The sequence below is a fragment of the Cynara cardunculus genome, unplaced genomic scaffold, assembly GCF_001531365.2.
Source record: "Cynara cardunculus var. scolymus isolate 2C unplaced genomic scaffold, CcrdV1 Un_Scaffold_311, whole genome shotgun sequence".
Taxonomy (NCBI): Eukaryota; Viridiplantae; Streptophyta; class Magnoliopsida; order Asterales; family Asteraceae; genus Cynara; species Cynara cardunculus.
In genome coordinates this window covers 202,377-224,902 of record NW_020200570.1, presented here as the reverse complement: position 1 = coordinate 224,902, position 22,526 = coordinate 202,377, and the positions used below count along the sequence as shown (strand labels likewise).

Sequence of the window (22,526 nt, the reverse complement as noted above, 5' to 3'; positions counted from 1 at the left end):
ACGATTGGTGTTAAATGGATAACTTTGTGTGGTTTGATATGTTATTATCGGTACTTGAAGTGGGTAACTTACACGGTATGAGTGATGTGTGTGAGACTATAATGGTCTACATGAAGTTGATCGGGTCACCCATGAATTTGTTTCAGGGGGTCCCATTGGCCGTCTTGACGGAAATTTCACCCAAATGGTTTACAAGTGGTGCGACTGACGTGTCTAGTTATCTATAACGACTTCATGACGTGAGACGTGGCGTTGCATCGAGGTCAAGCCTCAAGTCTTACGAGTAAGAGTCGACGACACTTTCACTTGACTTACCGGGTAACACTTTTAGTTCATTAAAATGACATCATATGTAACAATTTATTCGGTAAACGTTTACCGGGTAAGAGTCGTTACTCTTATTAACCGGATAAGACCCTCAGACCAGGCCATCGCTTTTAACGAGCAAGATTCTTAATCATTGTCATGTTCATCTGATAAGTTAAAGTGACTTATATAAACTTACTGAGTAAGCGTTTAGTAAACGACCCTAACTAGTCAAATGCTATCAAATAATCATCGATAAAGATAATATATATATATATATATATATATATGTGTGTGTGTGTGTGAAACAGTTATCGTTCTATTAGAAGTCCAACCCGACAAACGTCCATGCACTATGTTGGCCTCTTCATGTACATTGACGATTAATACGGAGATGTCGGTATCATAAATCACATATTCATCATGAATAACACGTGATGCTTCTGATAAATATGTCACGTTTTAAGTGAACCTACCTATAACAAGTAACGATTAAATTAATTAACCACAAGGGTGATGCCTGATTGGTTTGAGCTTAACTTCAAAGGTCAAAAGTACCAGGAGAGATCTCAGGTTCAAATCCAAGGAGGAATAAAAATTCCCTTTTGGCCACGGAGGTTCAAATGCAATGACTCCGGGTTATCTGAAAAACAGGTGATCTTTCTAAGATTAGTTGGCTCGCATAACGGGTTGGATATCCAGGTTAAAAAAAACGATTAAATTAATTTAAATTTAAAGTTTATTCAAAACGTTTATTTAACAACAATTGACAATTAAAATTAAAATTAAAATAATATTATATCGTACGATAAATGGATGATTTAATCCTTTGGATCTGTTTGGCAACATGGGGGTTTACGTGCTGCACAAGCAACCACCTGCGCCCATTGCTTTAGTTTCTTCTTCACCATCTCGGGATTCTCTCCTGCAACAATTAATTTAAATAAATAAAATGAAGCTTTAAATTTTATCATGAAACGACGTCGGATACTTCACCTGAATTGAATAGGGTGGTGGTGGTGGTGGTGGTGGCGGTGGTGTTATGGGGACTACACGGTTGTGGCGGCGAGTCGCCGTAATTGGAGGTGGTGGTTGACGAATTCGAACTTGGCGTCGGTGGTGATAAGGTGGCGTAATAGAGGTCAAGCGCCGGAAACGTCTTGGAGAGTTTTGTCGGTTCAGAGGCGAAGTGGAAGCCGAGATCGAGGCACCCTTTGAGCTCGTCGATATCTTCGGTTGTTATCAGACTCTGGCTCCGCCGGTGAAGCCCATGGCGGTGGTGGTGGCGGTGGTGATGGTGATTGTCTTTCCGTCTAAGCCACGCTTCCTCGCGGTTGAAATCCGTAGACAATGATTTTTGTTTGTAAAGCGACGGTGGCTTCGACGATGGCGGTGGTGGGCAAGTTTGGTCTGGGTGTGACATGATGGGTGGTGGTGGTGGTGCCGGCCGCCCTGGGTCCGGAGACCGCTAGGGTTTGGGTTTTATGGAATGTGGGGGGATACGATTCACCGATCAATTTCTCGTTTGGGTGGTGAAAGTGGATGGTGCGTGGATACTTATATAATTGTGGGTGGCGCACGGCGGTGATGGGTGGCGGGACCCGTACGGCAGAGATTGGTTGGTCCTTGTCAAAATGACCTGTTTTTGAAATTAAATTAATTATTTGGGGGTTATTTTAAAAAAACAAAAGTTGGGGGGTAATTAATATTTTATGACATCGTAATGAAAAAGGTTGCTTAGGTTGGGCAATTGGAGAAAGCATAAAGCTAAAACAGGTCAAAATTGTAAAGCATAAAACTTTGGGGGAAAAACAAAGGGAATAATAAATGCATGTTAACATCACATCAGTTTCTTTTTTTAATTAGTAGTTATGTATCCGTGCAATGTGGTGGAAGCTGTAAATTTTAACGATTTTGAAGTTTCACTGGTTTTATTAGAGAAGGTTTAACGATGATATAAGATGCACTTGGTCTTTACATATTAACACAATTTGAATAAATAAGAGTTACGGTTGTAGTTAGAGTCTATCGATGAAAAAAATTATATGACAGTTTCAAATTCAACATATTTAAAATACTCCATAAATGTGTTCGATTTACACCAAAAACAAAGAATCAAGAGATCGAGAGTAAGACCGAGAGTTTTAGAGCAATTGAATGTGAGATGAATGAGAGAACTTTTAATAACTCAGGGTGAATATCAGTTTAAATCTCATATTGGGTGATGGGGAGAAGACATAGATGTATCATGTATGAGAGGGTGAATACATGAGTAAAAGGTGTTAAAAGTATATTGGAAACATGAAAAGAAAAAATAATAATGTGCATTATAATTTATACTATATGTTATTTTAAATGTAGATTAAGATATTTTAAGACTGAATGCATAAAGTAGTAGTACTTAATGAATTATGAGTTGTTTTTAAGATTTTTAAGACTTTGCACATAAATGTATAGTATTTTGTGCATTAAAAATTATGTTTAAGACTTTTGATAAATCTGGTTTATAAGGTAGTATAGATTAATTAAATATTTAAAAAATATTCTTAATAAAGAAAAATTTGTAAATCAATATCATTAATGATTATTAATGAAAATAGAAGTTAGAATCTTAGCCATATAAATAGGGGAGTGCTAATGGCACCCCCTTTCATGTCAGAATCAGGTCATTCAGGCATTGAGAATGTAAAAAGCATGTATTGATGTTAATGTGTGTGAGGAAGAAATTCATGGATAGGGGTGCATTAAGCAATGCATAGGGGTGCATTTAGCCCACCCCTATAAATAAGGGGCAAATATGGTATTTTCTTTAGATCACCAAAAAAGATGGGAATATATATTTATTTTAAATGTTGGATATTCTATTAAATATTATAAATACAAACTTTTTAAAAGACTTGCAGTCATGATAACTTAATTTGAACAATAGAATAATTTTGGGCTTTTTTTAAAATTTAAATAATTTATTTAGGGGCTATTTACCAAATAATTACCAAGTAAACATTTATCGATAATATTTAACACTATCATTTACTTAATTGATAAGATTTTAGTCTACTAAAACGATATTATATGCAACAATTTACCCGGTAAGCGTTAACCGTGGTAAGAGTCGTCACTTTCACTTACCGGGTAAGACTCTTGGTACTTGTGTCGTTCTTACCGAGTAAGATTTTTGATCATTTAATATTCATCTGATAAAGTAATGTGACTTGTTAAAGGCTTACCCAGGTAAGCATTTGGTAAATAGCCCCTAAGTATCTCTTTCATAAATAAAAATAAAATATTGATTTCAGGGTTTATGTGGAAGGAGAGTTAAAGTAAGAAATGTGAGAAAAGATCTAGACTCTTGATCACCTTTAATCTCAAACTTACACATGAATCGTGTTTGATATGGGGATTGACCTGGTGTATCTCATTTTGATGCATCTCATCTTAATGTGCATCCAAGAGTGAAGATTACCACCAATCAATATTAAACCCATCTTATTTTTTTCTAATTTTTGATTTGTATCCAATCTGATATGATATTTAACTATCTGATCTGTTCATTTAATCACCTATATTTTCATGTGATTGCGATCCACTAATCTTTTATGTTAAATGATTTTGTTTCATAACTCGTACATTTTATAGTTAGCATATCTTGAGTAATTACAATTTTGGCCCATACGGTTTACACTAAGTACAAACAACGTATCTAAATTAACTTCGTTAAGTGCAGTAATGGTCATTCTGATTTGCATTTTGCTTTTTAAATGGCTCATTGACTTTGCTGGTTTGTTAGACTATGGTTGAGTCAGTGGAGCCCGTGGCAGTGGTGGTGGTGATTGTCTTTCTGTCTAAGCCACGCTTCATCACAGTTGAAGTCCATAGACCATGATTTTTGTTTGTAAAGTGACGACGCTTCAACGACGACGACAGTGGTCAAGTTTGGTCTAGATGTGACATGGTGTGTTACACGCCGCTGTGGGCCCGGAGACCACCAGTGTTTGGGTTTTATGGAATGCAGAGGAATGTTGAGGGGAAATATATACAGTTGATGAATAGCATGAACCTAATAATTTTATAACAATTGTTATAGTATATGTGTAATTTTAATTCTAAAAAGTTGCTAAATGTGTAAACATTGCCATTTTGTTGAAAATACAGAAGACAAATGGGTTGTTTGGCAATTGCTGAATGATTTGGTGCTGAATGATTTGGTGTTGAATGATTAAGTGGTCAGAATTATTAAGAGGCTTTTCATGATATAGTGCAAAATGAAATATAATTGTTTGGTAATTGTTGATAATGAAATTAGGGCGCTGAATGGTTAAGGGAGGCCTATGATACAAAACCATTCAGAGGGTTTTAGAACCATTAAAAGGTAGATTTTTTTTCTGCCAAACAAGATTTATTTCTTAATGATTCAGATGCTGCATCTTAATGAGACTATTAACAGGTAAAAAAATTGCTTAAAGGATGAAAATGCCTTTCACTTAACTGTGAATTGTAACGGGTGTTAAGTCAGAGAACCATTTTCAAAACAAAATGCAAACTATGTCAACCATTGCTATACTTAATGAAGTTTATGAACGTTGTTCGTAGTTGGATGTAAATCACACGGACCCAAACTGTAGTTTACTCGTATATTTTTGAATATGAAAACGAAAAAATATATAAAAAAAGCTGATTTCTAGAAATAGGAACACCTTCTAAATTCACTGTTAGCCTCATACGTGTCAATCACCTATAAAGCTCTTCTCTCCATATATTTCTCTATCTCTCATGTTTTCCCGTTTTCTCTATCTTTTTCGTCCTTCCATTAAACTTCATAACGACCTTAACCCACCAAGAGAAATCGTCAAAAACGTCACATGATTGCATACGACATTTGACAAAGACAAGAGAAAAAACAAGAAACGTAAAGATGGTAAGACTAGGAAACGTGATGAAGGTGGCACAAGCGGATAAACCACCACAACAGGTAGAGGCAATGCGCCAAGGCCAAACTCTCCACCAAACCTCGAAGGGGGCACCAAAGTCGCCCATTAGGATGATGTTGGGTGGATTTGTGGTTATCGGTACCATTGCTTACCTTACGTTGTATGCTCATAAGAAACCAGAGGCCACAGCCTTGGATGTGGCCAAAGTTACCACAGGTACAGCTAATACCGCAAACACCCGTCCTCATAAGTGATCAGTGCACCACTGGACATCAGTGTTATACACAAAGAGTCATGGAAACAAATGTATTCACAATTAGTAATTACTCAATACCCATCTGGTTGTAATATGATTCTTGTAGCACTTTCTTTTACTAAATGCAATAAGTTCTTAACACGTCTGACTCTGTATGGTTTTAAAGCAACAACCACTACGTTCATTTGTTCGATGAAATACTGGTTGCAGGCAACCACTGCTACTGCTCCATTGACTTTGGTTTGATATTGTGTTTCTCACCCGATTCTTAAGGCTCAAACCTCTATTTAAGTCCATGACGTTAAACGATCAAGTTCGATATTGGTTTAATCTTCAAGGGTCATGCAAAAATCCCTTCCAATTGAATCGAACAAGTTCAATCTATTTTGAAAGATGAGCGTGGCCCAACACAAACGGATTTGAACCTGGGTCTCCTCCAACATAACGTGTTAGGCGCCAAGTCAAATGCCGATCCACCCCTCCCCTCTAAACGAAGACAAACAACTCCATAAACGTATCGGTATTTGAAATTTCTCAATTATATTTGTGGACGACAGTATATGTTTATCTTATGTGTAAAAACATGTCGCTTTGAAATTAACGTCACTTCTTAAATGTTGTAATATATTATTATTAACATAAACTTTGTATACCAGATTATGTCAATTGGTCAAAGACCGTTGATGATGTCATCATATCCGGAAAATATTTATCCAGTATTGTTAAAATGTTTGAATTTTGTGATGAATATAGAACGTGGAGTAATAGTTATACAAAGCTAGTGAATACAGTATAAGATACCTGCTATAATATGAGCTTATATTCTCCATCGGAATTACCCGTTTATTTATATTCAGTTTTAATTTCGACCCTTTCACAGTGTGCAATATATTACGTAATTATCGGGTGTTTGTTGAAATTTAAAAAAAATTATGAATTTAAAACTAAAATAGTTTACTTGATAAATGTGTTAAGCGATTTTAATTGGTTGATGGTTAAATAACATGTTTATGTATTACCCATTTACCCTGTAAATTACCAGATGTGTAGCAACAGATATAACAAAAGCGTCAGTTATATTTGATTTAGGAGGTATTTGGTTAGATGTATTAGACGGTAATTATCAATGAGAATGAAAATAAAAGAAACTGTTTGATTTTTTATTAATAATAATAATCTCATTCCCCAAGAAGCCCAAAATTTCATTCATGATTAAACTGGTGAGGATGAAAATTCATTCTCGATCATTTTCATTTCCATTTCTCAATCTGAGCCAAACAGACCCTTAAGAGATGTTTGGTTAGAGGTATTAGATGGTAATTAATGAGAATGAAAATAAAAGAACTATTTAGTTTTTCATAATATAATGAATTCATTCAACAGAAGCCCAAAATTTCATTCATGATTAAACTTGTAAGAATGAAAATTCATTACCATTTCATTTCATGTTAACCCTCAAATTTTATTAAGTTTACGATTCTACTTAGGTGGTGTTTGAGATTGTTTATAAAAATAATTTATTGATTTATTTCAGTGTGACACTGATAATAAACACTTTTAAATATTTGAATAAACAACTTATACCAGTACGAAACTGGTAATAAAGAGTTTTTAAAGAAGTTAAACCCTTCTAACTTATGTTAATAGTTGAGGCGTCAAGTTGAGTTACTGTAAAACTTCAGGGGCCATATACCCAACTTCCCCCCCCCACCCTCCCGTCAGCCATCAGTTGGATTCTTCGTGACCTCCCTTGCGCCATTAAACTCTTGTTGCTACTACTTTTGATTTCGATTTCTTTATTTAAACATGACGGTGTTTTGACGATTTCTCCGCGTTTCCAGTTTCTCCGTTGCTTTCTTTTGTATGAAATCTTCTATATATCCGGCGGAACAATTTTCAGTCATTAGACGACGGCGATGATTTAATCCGGCGGTATTGAATTCACTGTAAGTCTAGTGAGTATGATATCCAGAGATCTTTCTATTTCTTCTCAGGAAGTTTTAATTCGATGTAATTGATGACTGTATTTGACTTTGATAATTGATAGTTAAGCTTTTTTGGTAGGTCAGATTTGTTTGAATTTTGAGGGTTACTTTTGAGTAGGTGCTTTCTTTTGTTTGTTTAAGTTAATGTACATGCGTTCAAGGAAACTTGGCTAGTACTGGTGAATTTTTGGGTTCTGTAAATGAATAAAGTGAAATTGAAGGATTAGGTTTTGCTTCGGGGGTTCTGGGTGTCTACGATTATTAGTATTTTGTTTTTGTGTTGAACCTATGATTAGTAGGCGTTATGAAATTGAAGGTTCTATCCTAGTAGTCATCAACAAATGCGTATGATTCTTCAACAATTGAAGAAATTTGATGACGAAGGAGGCAATGGACATTGTAGGATTTTTATGGTTGAAACTTGGAAGATATGAATTAGATGGTGATCTCACTTGCTGGTCAGAGTATCTGGAAACTTACGAAATGAATGAAAATGAAATCAAACGAGAATATCTTTTAGGAGTGAAGTCTCATGCTTTCAAAACAATAAAGAGGATGCCAAATAAGTAACAATGATTTATTAAATATGAATCTCAAGAAGATATTAATAATGAGAATTCACAAAGTGAAACGTTTTCTTATTTGTACATGACTGCCCTTTTGTGCATACTGGATATCCTAAATTCATTAAAACTACATGTATTTTACATTTTGTTACTCATACAAGTTGTGATGTTGCTCAATCTTAGTCTTTTTTCACTTTGTGGTTCCGGATGGTGAAGAATTATATTGAAGAAAGCCTTGATAAAATCTCCTCCCTAAACTACGCACATGTAAATTGTAGACATCAAGTTTAGCCATTTGAAGGGAACACGTAATATATGAAGAAATGTTAAAACAAGACCGTTCCCCTAGAAAATTAGTAGTTCCCAGTTATGGGTTGTACTCTCACCTCTTATACCTGTGCATGCACAACTGTAATGCTACATGTACATTCCGTAGTAGCAGAGTGCTTCATTTTTGAGAAACATGGACTGCCTTCTTCCTGTGAGCCTCATAATACTCATCAGTTCCATGTACTCTCTTATCCCATAGTAGTTAGTCCATTTTACTATATTTTTTATCACACTTTTTTCTCTTACTATTAATTAGTTTATGCTCTCTCTGATCGAGTACAACTTCTCATGCCTCTCGTCCTACTTTCTTGGCTTCTTCTATACTCTGTGTATTGGTAATGGTAATTCTAGCAGATAAGTTGCTTCTCGAAAAGAGTTCTACGTGAAATAGCATACCGCTAAGCTAAAATAAAGTTTGAAAAGGAGATGGACATATATTATTGAATAGGCAAGGAGGTATAATGAACAAATAATATTTGGAGGGAGCATTACAGTTCCTTTCAGACCTGTTTGAGTGAGGTTTTTTGGTACACCAGTGTTCCATATATGTTAATTGTTCGACACTTTCTTTTCAAATTTGTCTTCTATTTTTGCTTTTCAATCATGCTTTCTTAAATTCTTCTTCTTAATTATCAGGCACTGTAAGTATACAATATTGCAATCTAAGATAAGAGAGAAGGAGTAAATAGGGGCATGCAAAGTTTCATAAAAGGGAGGAGAGATGACATAACAGAGGAGAGTGGGAGGAGAACACCTCAATGTCTTAATATCTTATCATTCTTTTATATGTCTGGCTGTGTACAATTTAGATCCAAAACTACCTGTAGAAATAGCATAGCCTTTCCGGTAAAGATATAGGTTTGTCTTCTCTCTGGAAAGAAGGGAAACCCCCAACAGTGTGGATTAAGGACTTAAGGTGTATTGCATTCTTACCTATGCATTTGCAGACGAGTTCCTTAACTGTATCTCTTCTATTGGCCTGCAGTTGAGATTTATATGTTAAATTTGGCAAAATGTTCGACTATGTATCAAAGTCCCAATATGTTGGTGGCCACAGGGAGAAGTTTGCGAGGTAATTCTTTTTTTCTTGTTTTACTCTCCGAGTTTAGCCAGCCTCTGCATTTGGTAATGGGTATTGGATCACCTCTAATCTTGGATACTGTCCATGTTCTGTTCACCTTAAGGAACTTGTTATAATGCATACATGGTTTAGGCTTTCTCTTGCATGGAATGGAGTATAACTTGTAAATGTCTAATGCTTAGATGCCATTAAATTGCAACTGCATGCACCCAAGATTGAGCATAAATACATTTTCTTTCTTCACTCATGTTCCACTTTTTGGTTGCATGACGATCTAGGCTACATGGATTTGTGCTTCGTATTGAGAAGCAAGTGCTGCTATAGGCAATTTATTTAGCACTTATCCATTCTGGAAAGCAATGGATCAGTAAAAGAAAAGTGAAAGACATGCTAGCAAAGTTTTTAGAGCCTCTTCATTTTTGTAATAGGTTGACTAGAATGTTTCTTTCTCGACTCCTGTTGGTAATCATTTTTTATTTAAAATATCATCAAGACACTATTCATAGCTTGTGTACTTTTAACATATACACTTGGGTGCCTTGTAGCTCAAGATAATAATCTTATTACTCTATTAAAAAATATTGCCATATGATTGAAAGGAGCACAAAGCAAGTGCATCTGTAATTCATAGGGAAGTGCACTACTCTACCACTAACTTGGGTATATAGAGGTTCAAACAGATAATGTTTTAGGCCTCTTTGTTTAAAATCACACAGCACGAGTGAAAGCAGATTGAACATATATGTACAATTGTAAAATTTGGTAATATTCAACCCTTCCACATGGATTGTTTCTGCACATATTAAACATAGCGAACCCTTGCATTGAATCACTTAAATCTAACTTCTTCGTACAAGTTGAGGTGCTTAATACTTGAAAGGCCATGTAGCGAAAGTTAATAACTCACAGGATCCAAAAACTGGTAAAATTTGGAAAATTCAAGATTAAATTATGCAGATTTTGGTTATTTCTGGCCAGCTTAATCTTTTCTGAAGATTAGAACTATCAAACGGAGAGAGAAGAGATATAACTCTACTGAGTAGCTGACTTGCATTGGTCAAGCTATCATATCAGAGTCTCTTAGGATGGAAGCGATCACTCTGAAAAGAGCTATTGCGTCATGTTGGTATATCTTTTATTTTAGAAGCGGTTGAAAGGATGAAATGTGGTAGATGGCCAAGTATATGGGTTGCATGCTATGCTGTTAATTGTGGCGCTATTGCATTGCAATAGTGGATTGTTGACTAAGATAAAATTGTCGCGGTCAAATTGTGGTGAAAATTGCATTTCCGATATTAGCGGCACAATTGACCGATATTTGAGATGAAATTGTGGACCGATATTCCGATATTTTACCTTGGGCCTCTTTAGGACTATGTTGGCTGGGATGCTGATCCTATTGCTTGCAATTAGCTCATTTATGAACATTTTTCCTATTTTGTTTTGTGAAACTTGTTTAAGTCGATGTTTTGATTTTGAAACTATATTTTTAATTAATGCATATGATATGTTTATGTATGCATACATACATACATATATAGTATATAATTCTAGGAAATATTATATGAACCGCTATTTTTGGACCGCTATAACCGTTATTTTAGATATCGGTCCTGACCGCAATTTTGTATTTTCACTGCTCTAACGGCATAGGTTGCATGCTTAAAGATCAACACTACTTAATAATCAATGTTCAGTATGACCAGAAATTGTTCACAACCCATTGCTTGATATTGACAAATTTCAAAATTTTACCTGGTCTATATTAATTTGGATTCCATCTTTTGAAGACATTGATCAAAATGGGAAGGTGACAACCTTTTGTTAGATTATCTGCAGTGAATGCTTTTTGTCACGTCATGTGCAGGAGACTTGTCGTTGGTTTGATATGATGGCAGTTATGATCATTAAAAGCATAAAAAAAGGAACCTTTGACACGGCCTTTCTTTTCCCAGGTCATCACATCTAGATTCTGTAGTTGTGGATTAATAATATTTTTGGTGCATTAATACAAATAAATTAGCTGTTAATCTGGTGGATGTTAATCACATGATTCTTTGTTCTAATCTATTGCTATTCCAGTATACCCCAAAGCTTTAACACTTAAGCTATATGTCTATTCTTTATATATGTCTGTTCTTTTATAACCTGCTGCTGTCTCTAAGTGGTTCTATTCCAATTTATTGTATGTTATTACCTGTTACATTTTATTTTCTTCGCCTTGTGTTGCTTCTGGTATCAACTACTTCCTTACATTTATTTTGCATTTGAAGGTTGGACGATTTGGATTCTAGGTCATCATCACCTGCCTCTTCAGTTGCAATGAACAAATGTGGGTTTGAGGGGATAAGCCGTCCTGGTCGTGCACCTGCTACCTCCTCTAAATCATTTAAAAATGGAATTAGAAAGGGGTCAGAAGGACTTAAATCTATTGGTAGATCACTTGGGTTTGGGGTTTCTCGGGCTGTGTTCCCTGAAGATCTGAAGGTGTCAGAGAACAAGATCTTGGACCCTCAAGATAAATTTCTACTCACATGGAATAAATACTTTGTTGTCTCCTGTATCTTGGCCGTGTCTATAGATCCACTGTTCTTCTATCTTCCAGTCTTTGATCAATCAAAGAAGTGCCTTGGTATAGATCGAAAATTAGCCATCACAGCCACAACCCTCCGGACTGTTGTTGATGCCTTCTATCTTATTCACATGGCTCTTCAATTCCGAACTGCTTACGTTGCCCCTTCATCTCGGGTATTTGGACGGGGTGAGCTTGTGATAGATCCTGCACAAATTGCTAAGAGATACCTGCGGTGGTACTTTATCATTGATTTCCTTGCTGTGGTCCCCCTGCCCCAGGTTAGATAATGAAGTTACCTTAAACTTGATAACTAACTTGTCTGATATTTTAAAATTCAAAGAATAAAATTGTTTCATTTTAACCCCATTTCACTGCTACTATGTGAGGCCGATGCTGGACGAGTGCCATGTAGGTCCATTTGTTAGCTACCTTAAACAGGTGCGAGTGCAGTCCACTCGTTCCCTTGGTTTGGGTTTAGCTGCTGAGAGTTGAAGAAGTGGTGCTATTGGCATGTTTCAGTTCGTTGGAAACATGCCCCTCTTATGAACTTCTCAATTGTATTAGGTCATACATCTAGCACCACTGCAAATGGGTAAAGAAATGCTTCTTTGTGGATCACTGATCTTTTTATTTTTCACCAACCACAGGAGAGCCTTGTCTTTCTTTATCTACTTGGTTGCTTCTCTGAACTTGCCATCTACTTATGCTTGTAGAGGTTTTGCCTTCCGAGTTTTGATAACGAGAACATTGCATAAATGCAATTAGATCTCCAGTGTGATTTGGAGAAGATATTTATTCTTTATACTGGGGGTTTTCACTGATTAATAAAGAATATGCAGGATCGTCAAAGTTTGCTAAGTGTATAATGTTATTTTATAATTTTGCAGATTGTTGTTTGGAGATTTCTGCAGAGGTCTAATGGTTCAGATGTATTGGCTACAAAACAAGCCTTACTTATTATTGTGTTGCTTCAGTATGTTCCCAGATTTGTTCGAATCGTGCCTTTGACATCAGAACTTAAAAGGACTGCTGGTGTAATTGCTGAAACCGCATGGGCGGGTGCTGCTTACTATCTGTTGCTGTACATGCTTGCCAGTCACGTAAGCAACTGTTTAGGCCTGTTATCATAAGTTTTTTGTCAGTTAGGATTACATTAGGTGATACAATATGTATTATCGTATTAAGATGCACATGCTTATTGATGCATTATTGTACAACACTTGAGGTAACAAAGAATTAGGCTGCGTGATTGTTAGTTTATATCAATATAAACTTGAATGCATCAAAATCATAAAACTTAAACTTGAAAATTTCTATAGTAACCAACTTCACTTTAGACATAGAAATTCAACTTCAGTACTTCCACATGGTACGTTGATTCATACCCTTATGCAATTAGTTAAGGTCAATGTCGTTAACTATTTTTCTTTTTCAGATAGTTGGGGCCTTCTGGTATTTGTTGTCTGTAGAACGTAATGACACATGCTGGCAGGGAGCTTGTAAAAAAAGCAAGCATGATACGCATTTCTTATACTGTGGAAATGACCACATGAAGGGTTATGCTAGCTGGAGAAATATCAGTAGCTCTGTTTTAAAAGAGGCTTGCTCCCCAGATGGGGATAACCCACCGTTTGATTTTGGGATTTTCCAACAGGCTCTATCATCAGACATTGTTTCATCTACCAAGTTTGTTTCAAAGTATTGCTACTGCCTGTGGTGGGGGCTACAGAATTTGAGGTAATATTATATTTTCTCTTCCTTTTAAGATTTTGTTATGGTTCTTAGCAGGACTTGAGATGCATCTATTCTCATGAGACTTAGGGGCCATTTACCAAACGCTTACCCGGTAAGGGCTTGCCAAGTTATATACCTTAACAGATGAATATGGCAAGGACCAATAATCTTACCCGGTAAGAGCAAAAGAATGACTGAGAGTCTTACTCGGTAAACGGGTGATGGACGCACTCACTCTACGAGTATATTCTACCTTCTGCCTGATGCACTCACTGACGCATTTCCCTATTAGTAGGCTTTACTAGTATTCTTCAGTTACTATATTGTTGAGAGCATAAAAGGGTGTCTCTGGTCCACCAAGGCTCTCTGGTAGCGAGGGGTAGGGAGGGAAGTCTACGTATGCAGCCTTTTCATTGCATTTGGAAAGATATTATTTCAATTTGTCAATAGCAAAAAAGTTATATATATATACTTCAAATCAACTTCCTTGTGTATAAGGTAAATTTTTATAACCACCCAATCATCCCTTGATAGAAGAGGCTGGAAGATATGCTCTATTCATAAAGTGAAAACTTGCAAGTCTAATTGCGTAGCGGAAAGAAAGTTAAGAATGTGGAAAATTTTTGTTTTTGCTTGCCAGAATTTTTCTATTGGTATTGGTTGCTACTGACAATGAAATGTTCTCTATATTAGGGTACAAATCATGATGTTATTACTCCTGAAGCATCAACATGAATATCTGTTAAAATATATATTCTAATTGACGACGTTAGTTGCTAAGATTACTTTTACCTGTATTGAAACGTTGAACAATCACTGGCTGATGAGGTTTTTTCTTTTCAATGGCAGCACTCTTGGTCAGGGACTTCAAACCAGCACTTATCCTGGAGAATCTATATTTTCCATTGCGCTAGCCATATTTGGGCTCATTCTCTTTGCTCTGTTGATTGGCAATATGCAGGTTACGTCACTCACTACCACTTACCAGTTTACTTTTGAGCATGAACTAGTCTTGTCGTGTTTCATTTTTATAATTATTCTCGTCTCTTTCAAGTTCTTTCTTTTTTTTACTCCCCCATTTTCGTTGCATAAGTTAGGTGCTAGGAGTGGTGGGCAGAAAAGAGAGGATGTAATTCTTGCTTAGTCAGTTAGGTGTTCATATCGGGTCTTCATATCCATTGATGACTTCTGTTCTTGCTCCTCTATTCGTTCTTGATGTAATTGGATTTGAGGGGCATAGTTCACACCTGATTTCACAAAGTAACCGGCTGTTCACTTGTTAAAACTTCTATTATTATATAACTGTGACACTTGAGAACTTTTGAAACTACCTGATGGGCCTCACATGTTTCTTGGGGGGGGGGGGGAGGTAAGGTTTTTAATAGCTCCTAAAATGACGGAGTGGCCAAAGGAGTTTACAAACGAAAATAACTTCTTGCAGAGAAATTATCTCTAGTAACTAAATAGTAAATACCATCTTGTTCACCCATTATGAAACTGTAAAACTTGCTGCTTATTACTGTCAATTGTCAATCCCAAACACTTGCATTTGAGTTGTGATTTTAGTAGAACGGAAACGGATAGAGTTGTACTCCATTCAACTCTGAGGGTTTGCAAAATCAATTAAAGATTCATCTAAGGCCAAGTAAGTTCACTTTCTTTTTCATAATCTGCAATAAGGCCTTGCCCCCATTCCCCCAGTATACAATAACATTTAGCAGAAGACGAGGCACTGCTCAGATTGTAGCAAAATAGCAGTAGATCATATTATTCAGAACTATTGGACAGTGCTTAAAATATAAATGCTGGAATTTTTTTGTGGCTAAATTTATATTCACCCTGTAATTTTTTAATTGAATTTTCTTATACAAAATAACCATGAGAGGTGACACTGCTATGAGCTCCTTTATCATTTTTGTTTATTTCCTCAGTTACTTTTGCTTCATTAAGGCCTGTTACTGCTTTGGTGGTTCCACGATTTCAGAGTATGCATTATTATAACAATTAACTTAAAGAGAATGCACTAAAATAAGAAATTTATTTTTATACACTCCAAAACGTTACAATTTTTTTTTGGAGTATGCACTATGCTCATGCATGCCCAGCTGGAGTAGGTCCGCCTATGTATCCGTTCTGAATTCTGATTGAGGTTTTCTGATGTCAGTTCCATAATATATATTGAGATGTGATGACGGGAGTAAGTCGAAAACAGAAGATGACAGAGAATACATAGTTCCTAAGGATTTTGATTTCGACTATAAATGAGTTGTCTCTTTTTTACCATCTCAAACAAGCTCTATATGAATAATCTTTTAACATTAAATCGATTCTTTTTTGTTCAAGCAAGAACTGCAAATTTGTTGATAACCACATTGAACTATTTGAATTTGCAAAATCAAAACTGGACCTTTTTGGGAGCCTATGAAGCAGTTGGCTACCACCTCCTGACCATTGTAGAGAAGTTGGGTGGCAATGTTGTTAGTTATCTAAGCATACAACAAACATGTGACATTGGTTGATGGTGCTTGATTGTTATGTCATAAACTTTGTATTATTGGAATTTATTTGCTTAATTAGAAGATGGAAATATAAACACCATTGTAGGCATGACATGACCACCAATCTGTTTCTGATGAAGTTATATCTAAATCCGATATCTAGCACCATAAAGTTTCTGAACGGGTTAAAATTTTGTAGGATCAAAATGGATGTGATGAAGATGTTGGCAAGTGTTAGGATACCGTCTTTATGCCTTGTGTGATCATTAAAATCTTCTTTTGTCATTGATATCTAAATATAGCAAACTTGGGGAAGGGGNGGGTGGGTCGGTTTGAGTAAAATGAGTAATGGTCCAAATAGGCAACTTTTTTAAGAATGTGTTCAACGTTAACAAGCCATTTTTAAACTTTTGTGGACCCATTATAACCCAAAATCACTGAAAACGGTTGTCAAATGAGTCATTTTTGCTCTAAATTGACCCATTTTGTCATGTTTATTGATTTAACTTGGGTTGTTAAGCGTTTTTTTGCTGTAACAGACGTATCTTCAATCTCTTACTATCCGACTTGAAGAGATGAGAGTTAAGAGGCGTGACTCAGAGCAGTGGATGCATCATCGGTTACTTCCACAGGATCTCCGGGAGCGTGTAAGACGCTACGATCAGTACAAGTGGTTGGAAACTCGTGGAGTGGACGAGGAGAATTTGGTTCAGAATCTACCCAAGGATCTGAGAAGGGACATTAAGCGTCATCTTTGTCTTGGTTTGGTCAAGAGGGTAATTCATTATTATTTATCTTGGCTATTCACAGAAGATTTCATACCCTTTTTTTTTTCGTTTACCACCTCTTATAACAATCAAATACTTGAAGGATGGTCCGCCTTTTACCAACTACGACAAAACCAGCTTTATAGGATGCCAAAAATGTCCAAGTGTCCTAATAGATAAGTTTTTTTTTGATTAACCTGGATATCCAACCCGCTATGCGAGCCGACTAATCCCAGGGCGACCACTTGCTTTGCAGATAGCCCGGAGTCACCGCATTTGAATCTCCGTGGCGACAAGGAGATTTTTATTCCTTCTTGAATTTGAACCTGGGACCTCTTGGTACTTTTGACCTTTGGAGCCAAACTCAAACCAATCAGGCACCACCCTTGTGGTTCCTAATAGACTAAGTTATAGGACTTATGTTTGTAAGACCAAACAATTGTGCATCATAGGTAAATGTGTTTACAATAGGATGTTAGAACTTATTTGGGCATCCTAATTTCTAACAAGCTTTTTGGTACACTTCTTAAATAAAGTGTCCTGTTAGCTTTTTTATATGACACTTCTGCGTGGTGTCTTATGCACACATCTTATTACATGACACCTGTTTTTATAAGAAGTTATTCAAATAATGTCATGTAGAAAGCCTAATAAGACGTTTTATTTTAAATTTATCAAAAACTTGTTAGGACACCCAAAAGCGTATGTCAACTTAATGCAACACATTTACAAATGGACGCACAATTGTTTGGTCCATAAACGTAAGTTAATAAAACAGTCTATTTGGACATTTTTTGCCGCCTCTAAAGCCGATAATGTTCTAGTGCCAAATGGACATTTCAACTTCAAATGTTAAACATCTTTGAATCTTTCATTCTCATCACCATATTCTTTCTATTCACATGCTTGATATACTTGAAGTTACATACTTGCCCTTTTCATCAATGCAATTTGAATAGATGGCATTAATTTAGGTCCAAAAGGTCTATTTATTTTGTCTTTATTGAAGGATATTTTAGATATTTGGTCAATAGTCACACGTTCATTACTCCAATCGTCTTGCAGGTTCCCTTGTTCGAAAACATGGACGAGAGGTTGCTTGATGCTATTTGTGAACGACTGAAACCTTGTTTATACACCAATAATACGTACATTGTCCGAGAAGGAGACCCTGTTGACGAAATGCTCTTCATCATACGTGGTCGTCTCGAGAGTGCAACCACCGATGGCGGCAGAAGCGGTTTTTTCAACAGCGGTTTTCTTAAAGAAGGAGACTTCTGTGGTGAGGAGCTTCTAACGTGGGCCCTCGACCCTAAATCCGGCGCCAACCTGCCGTCTTCCACCAGAACTGTGAAGGCCTTGAGAGAGGTGGAGGCATTTGCGTTACCCGCCGACGAATTGAAATTTGTTGCCGGTCAGTTCCGGCGTCTTCACAGTCGACAGGTACAACACACTTTCCGATTTTACTCACAGCAGTGGCGGACATGGGCGGCATGCTTCATTCAGGCGGCCTGGCGGAGATATTCCAAGAGGAAGATTTTGGAGCAGCGGAGGAAGGAGGAAGAGGAGGAGGCGGAGTTAGCAGCACGCAACAACGCAGGCAGCGGCGGCAGTGGTGGTGGAGCTTCTTACAGCCTCGGGGCAACTTTCTTGGCATCACGATTTGCCGCCAACGCTCTGCGTGGCGTCCATCGAAACCGGAACCTGAAGAGTGCTAGGGAGTTGATGAAACTGCAAAAGCCTCCGGAACCAGATTTCACTGCTGATGCTGATTAGATGGAAAAGCAGATCATAATATATATTGCATCGTGTGGTTGTACATTAACAAGAATTATACGTAGACTTGGAATGCTTTTATGAGTTGTAAGGTACAACTACTCAATGCATCTAAGAAGCTGAAGGCCATATATGTAGTTTTGTCAGTTAATGGTACAAAATCTGGTAACAGTTTTTATAGGGTGATTTAAAGATACTTATTTTGGTTATTTATTTTATTTCAAAATAATTAATTATTAATTTATTTTCAGAAATTGTTTATATTGTAGTCTCGTATCGATTAGACTTTGACCATTTCTCCAATATATACACTGTAACCTCCCTTTTCTGCTTAAAAAAAACAGCCAATGTCACGTTGACACTTGGTATATAATGATCGGGTCCGTTGCTTTTCTTTTGTATTTACTTTTGTTTTGTTTTATTAGCGATCCGATTGTCATACATCACCACTACATACAGGCTAACAACCGTTAAGAAATTCTACTTAAAGGACATTTTTGTCTTTTTATCTAACGTTAGGTTGTGACCTAGGAACTTAAAAGTAGAGTCCAGCATGAAGCTTATTGGGTTGTCTTAGGGTGCGTTTGATACACTGGACATGACAAAACATGACAGGGATTTCTATCTCATGTTTGGCATGAATTTTATGTGGAACAGAGTAAAACAAAGTGGGACAGGCCTGTTTCATCCCTACCCCATAGAACATGGTGGAACAAGGTGGAACAGACTTATATTTTACCAATATGACCTCAAAATAAAACTTAATTCTATTCTAAAACATCAAATAAGTCTTTTTTTTTTACATTTTATTCATTCTTTAAATTTTATTTGTTGAATTTTATGTTTCTTAAACTTTCATTTTACTGTCATCAAAATATTATTTTCATACGGTTTTTATATTTTTATTAATTTATTTAATTTATTATATATTAATAATAAAAAATAATGTAGAAAAGAGATAAAAATAAAAATAGAAAACTACATAAACTTTTTATTTGGTGTCAATTTAATTATTTTGAAGAAAACTTTAAATGATACATTTTGTTATAAAAAATAATTATTCTATTATAATTTAATAAATTACATAAATTAATTAAAATAAACAACTTATCAGGGATAAATTGATCATTTTACTTGCTCTAATATGTCCAGTTTTATCTTACCAAATGTTATATACTTTGTTTTGTTTGTATGAAATTTGAGAGGGTTTCGAGAGATAATATATAAGTATAAGTATAACCGTGTTACACCTAGAAACGCCCTCTAAATTATTGGTTTCCTAGTTATAGAATTACTAGCAATATAATCACGTAATGCTGAGGGATACATCTTAATTTTGAAGTGGAATATTCGAATCCATTATGATAAAATTGGTTTTATAGGACGCCTAAAATGTCTAAGCGTCTTAATAAGATATTTTATAGGACTTCAGTTTATAGGACCAAATCAAAAAACGTCATATCCAAAAGTGTTGCAATAGTTCATAGGAGATTTGTGCTTATATGACACTTTTTTCAAATAATGTCGTATAAAATAACTAATACGACACTTTAATTTTAAAAAATGTTCTATAAATATATAAATAGGACACTTTTATTTTAAAATCTTTCTAAAAAACTTGTTGAAACGCTTAAAAACATCTTATAAGACAATTGTAACACTTTTAGGTATGACATTTTTTTATTTGGTCCTATAAACTTATGTCATATAAAGTATTCTATTATGACACTTAGACATCCTAAGTGTCATTGGTTCATTTGATTCATTGGCCAGATATCTATACTATATTATAAAACATTTGATAAGAACTCTTAAAAACCATTTTTATGCATGAAGTATTGTTTATTGATACATATTACTTAAAATTTAAGATTACAAATAAATTGTGCGTAAGTACAACTTATTAAAACTCCATTTTGAATTCATATAACTAACTATAGATAAACACAATCAAATACAAGATAAACATCTCATTTTAAATATACAAAATCTAAAATATAATTAAGATAATCATTGAGTTCTAATATAATCATTATCTTTAGAAACTTTTTATTGTTAAACCAAAAATAAATTACTTCACTATTTGATCTAAATTAAATTATAATAAAAATTGAATTAAATAAATTGTAAAAAAACAAGAACCTTTAAATAATAACGATATACTTTTTCAAACTTTTATTGTGTCTTCAAATTTATTTTTTATAAAAGTAAAAACATTATATTTCTCAAAACCACCCAAACCGTATTATATCAACTGATACAAAAAATAAAACGAAATATTAAAATGAAGATGTATCTCACTGCATTGTACAAGTACCCTTATAGTTTTAAAAATAGAATCGCTAGTTTTCAAACCCATAATAGTTACTGTCTATACTTTTAAATGTCGGCATATGCATTAGTGATTTGTACTTTTTTGCAACTTTTAATAAAAAAAAACACAATCTAAATTTTACGTTTGAATAAAATCAAAAGTAATATCATCCGTAAAAAATTACTCGAACATTTATATACATAATCGTATATGATCGAGTCAATTGACGGTAAAATTATATTGAAAGTGAGTTCTTAGTTTTTTTTTTCTTTTCAAATCTCTCACCGGCAAGAAAGATTTGCTATCGGTAGATAGATGTTTGTTCTGTCAAAAACCAACTTTCCACCAAGTAATTGGCAGCTTCTAGTGGTGCTCTTTCGATCTACTTTGGATCCTGCATAGTCATAATTTGAATAGTAGATTAGTTCAAAACCTGAGTCTTTGGGATACCAAAGACGCATGTGTAAGGTATCTTTTAGGTACCTAAAGTTTCGTTTAATCGCAACCAAATGCGATTCATTTGGATTGGCTTGATAACGAGCACATAGATACGTAGCGAAGATAATATCGGGTCTGCTAGCAGTGAAATAAAGAAGGGACTCGATCATTCATCGATAATTCGTGACATTGACCGATTTAGGATGGTGGGATATCTGTTGTCCACGTCTTCAAGAAAAGCATCATACAACCTTTCTACAAGGCAAAGTTACTAGGGTTAAACTCTGGTGGTTTGGATCTAGAACCATTATCATATGATCCAACAAAAGGATTTGGAGAGATGTGCCGGGATTAGCAGAGGAAGATGATGTCATTACAGATCAAGTTTATTAAATTAAACTAATCTACTCTGATACCACTTGTTAGTTCCGAATAAGAACGACAAACATACAAATAATTATAGAAGGGGGGTTGAATATAATTACACAACTTTTCACTTAATTTTAATTCTTATTGATATGAATATCAAGAATTACACAAAGAAAACAAGATTGTTGTGGAAAACAAAAGATTAAAATCTGTTCTAACAATCTTACACTTAGAAAGTCAAAGACCTTCCAGTCTAGTGGTAAAGGCTTGGGCATGGCATAATCATGAACCCGAGTTCGAGCCCTGGGAGGGGAGTGTTGGCGACATGTAAGTGGGGCCATGTTTAGCCTCCAAATTTGCCGGGGATTAGTCGGGCTTTGGCCCGGACACCCTTACAAAAAAAAAATCTTACACTTAGAAAACAAGAACACAACTTAAACACAAAGAAAAACTATGTTGATTATCCTTAATTAATTAATTTATTTTCTTTTAATTTTAATTATGGGTTAAATAATTTGGTGATTCACATAAATGTTTCCACATTCTCGTAAAACAGGGGGTATTTTTGTTTGAACCTTCACACCCCTCTCTCTCTCTCTCTCT

The 22,526-nt window shown here is 35.4% G+C and overlaps 2 protein-coding genes across 5 annotated transcripts; one reads left to right on the top strand and one right to left on the bottom strand.

Moving 5' to 3' along the window:
• Positions 1 to 1,029: 1,029 nt before the first annotated feature.
• On the bottom strand, positions 1,030 to 1,832 carry LOC112501604 (myotubularin-related protein DDB_G0290005-like). Its single transcript, XM_025105276.1, has 2 exons — positions 1,303 to 1,832; positions 1,030 to 1,231 (listed from the first exon to the last, which is right to left on the bottom strand). Exons 1-2 carry the CDS (start codon positions 1,727 to 1,729, stop codon positions 1,128 to 1,130), a joined length of 531 nt encoding a protein of 176 aa, XP_024961044.1. The 5' UTR covers positions 1,730 to 1,832; the 3' UTR covers positions 1,030 to 1,127.
• A 5,413-nt stretch (positions 1,833 to 7,245) lies between these two features.
• Positions 7,246 to 19,009, top strand: LOC112501585 (probable cyclic nucleotide-gated ion channel 5). Of its 4 annotated transcripts, none has more exons than XM_025105253.1 (8): positions 7,246 to 7,436; positions 9,357 to 9,443; positions 11,726 to 12,305; positions 13,002 to 13,127; positions 13,463 to 13,764; positions 14,611 to 14,722; positions 16,799 to 17,035; positions 18,092 to 19,009. In XM_025105253.1, the coding sequence occupies exons 2-8, from the start codon at positions 9,385 to 9,387 to the stop codon at positions 18,800 to 18,802; spliced, it is 2,127 nt and encodes a 708-aa protein (XP_024961021.1). In that variant the 5' UTR covers positions 7,246 to 7,436; positions 9,357 to 9,384; the 3' UTR covers positions 18,803 to 19,009. The 4 variants fall into 4 exon arrangements, with proteins under 4 accessions (XP_024961021.1, XP_024961022.1, XP_024961019.1 ...); XM_025105254.1 differs by having other exon boundaries at positions 12,915 to 13,127; positions 13,682 to 13,764; XM_025105251.1 differs by having other exon boundaries at positions 12,915 to 13,127.
• Positions 19,010 to 22,526: the final 3,517 nt, after the last annotated feature.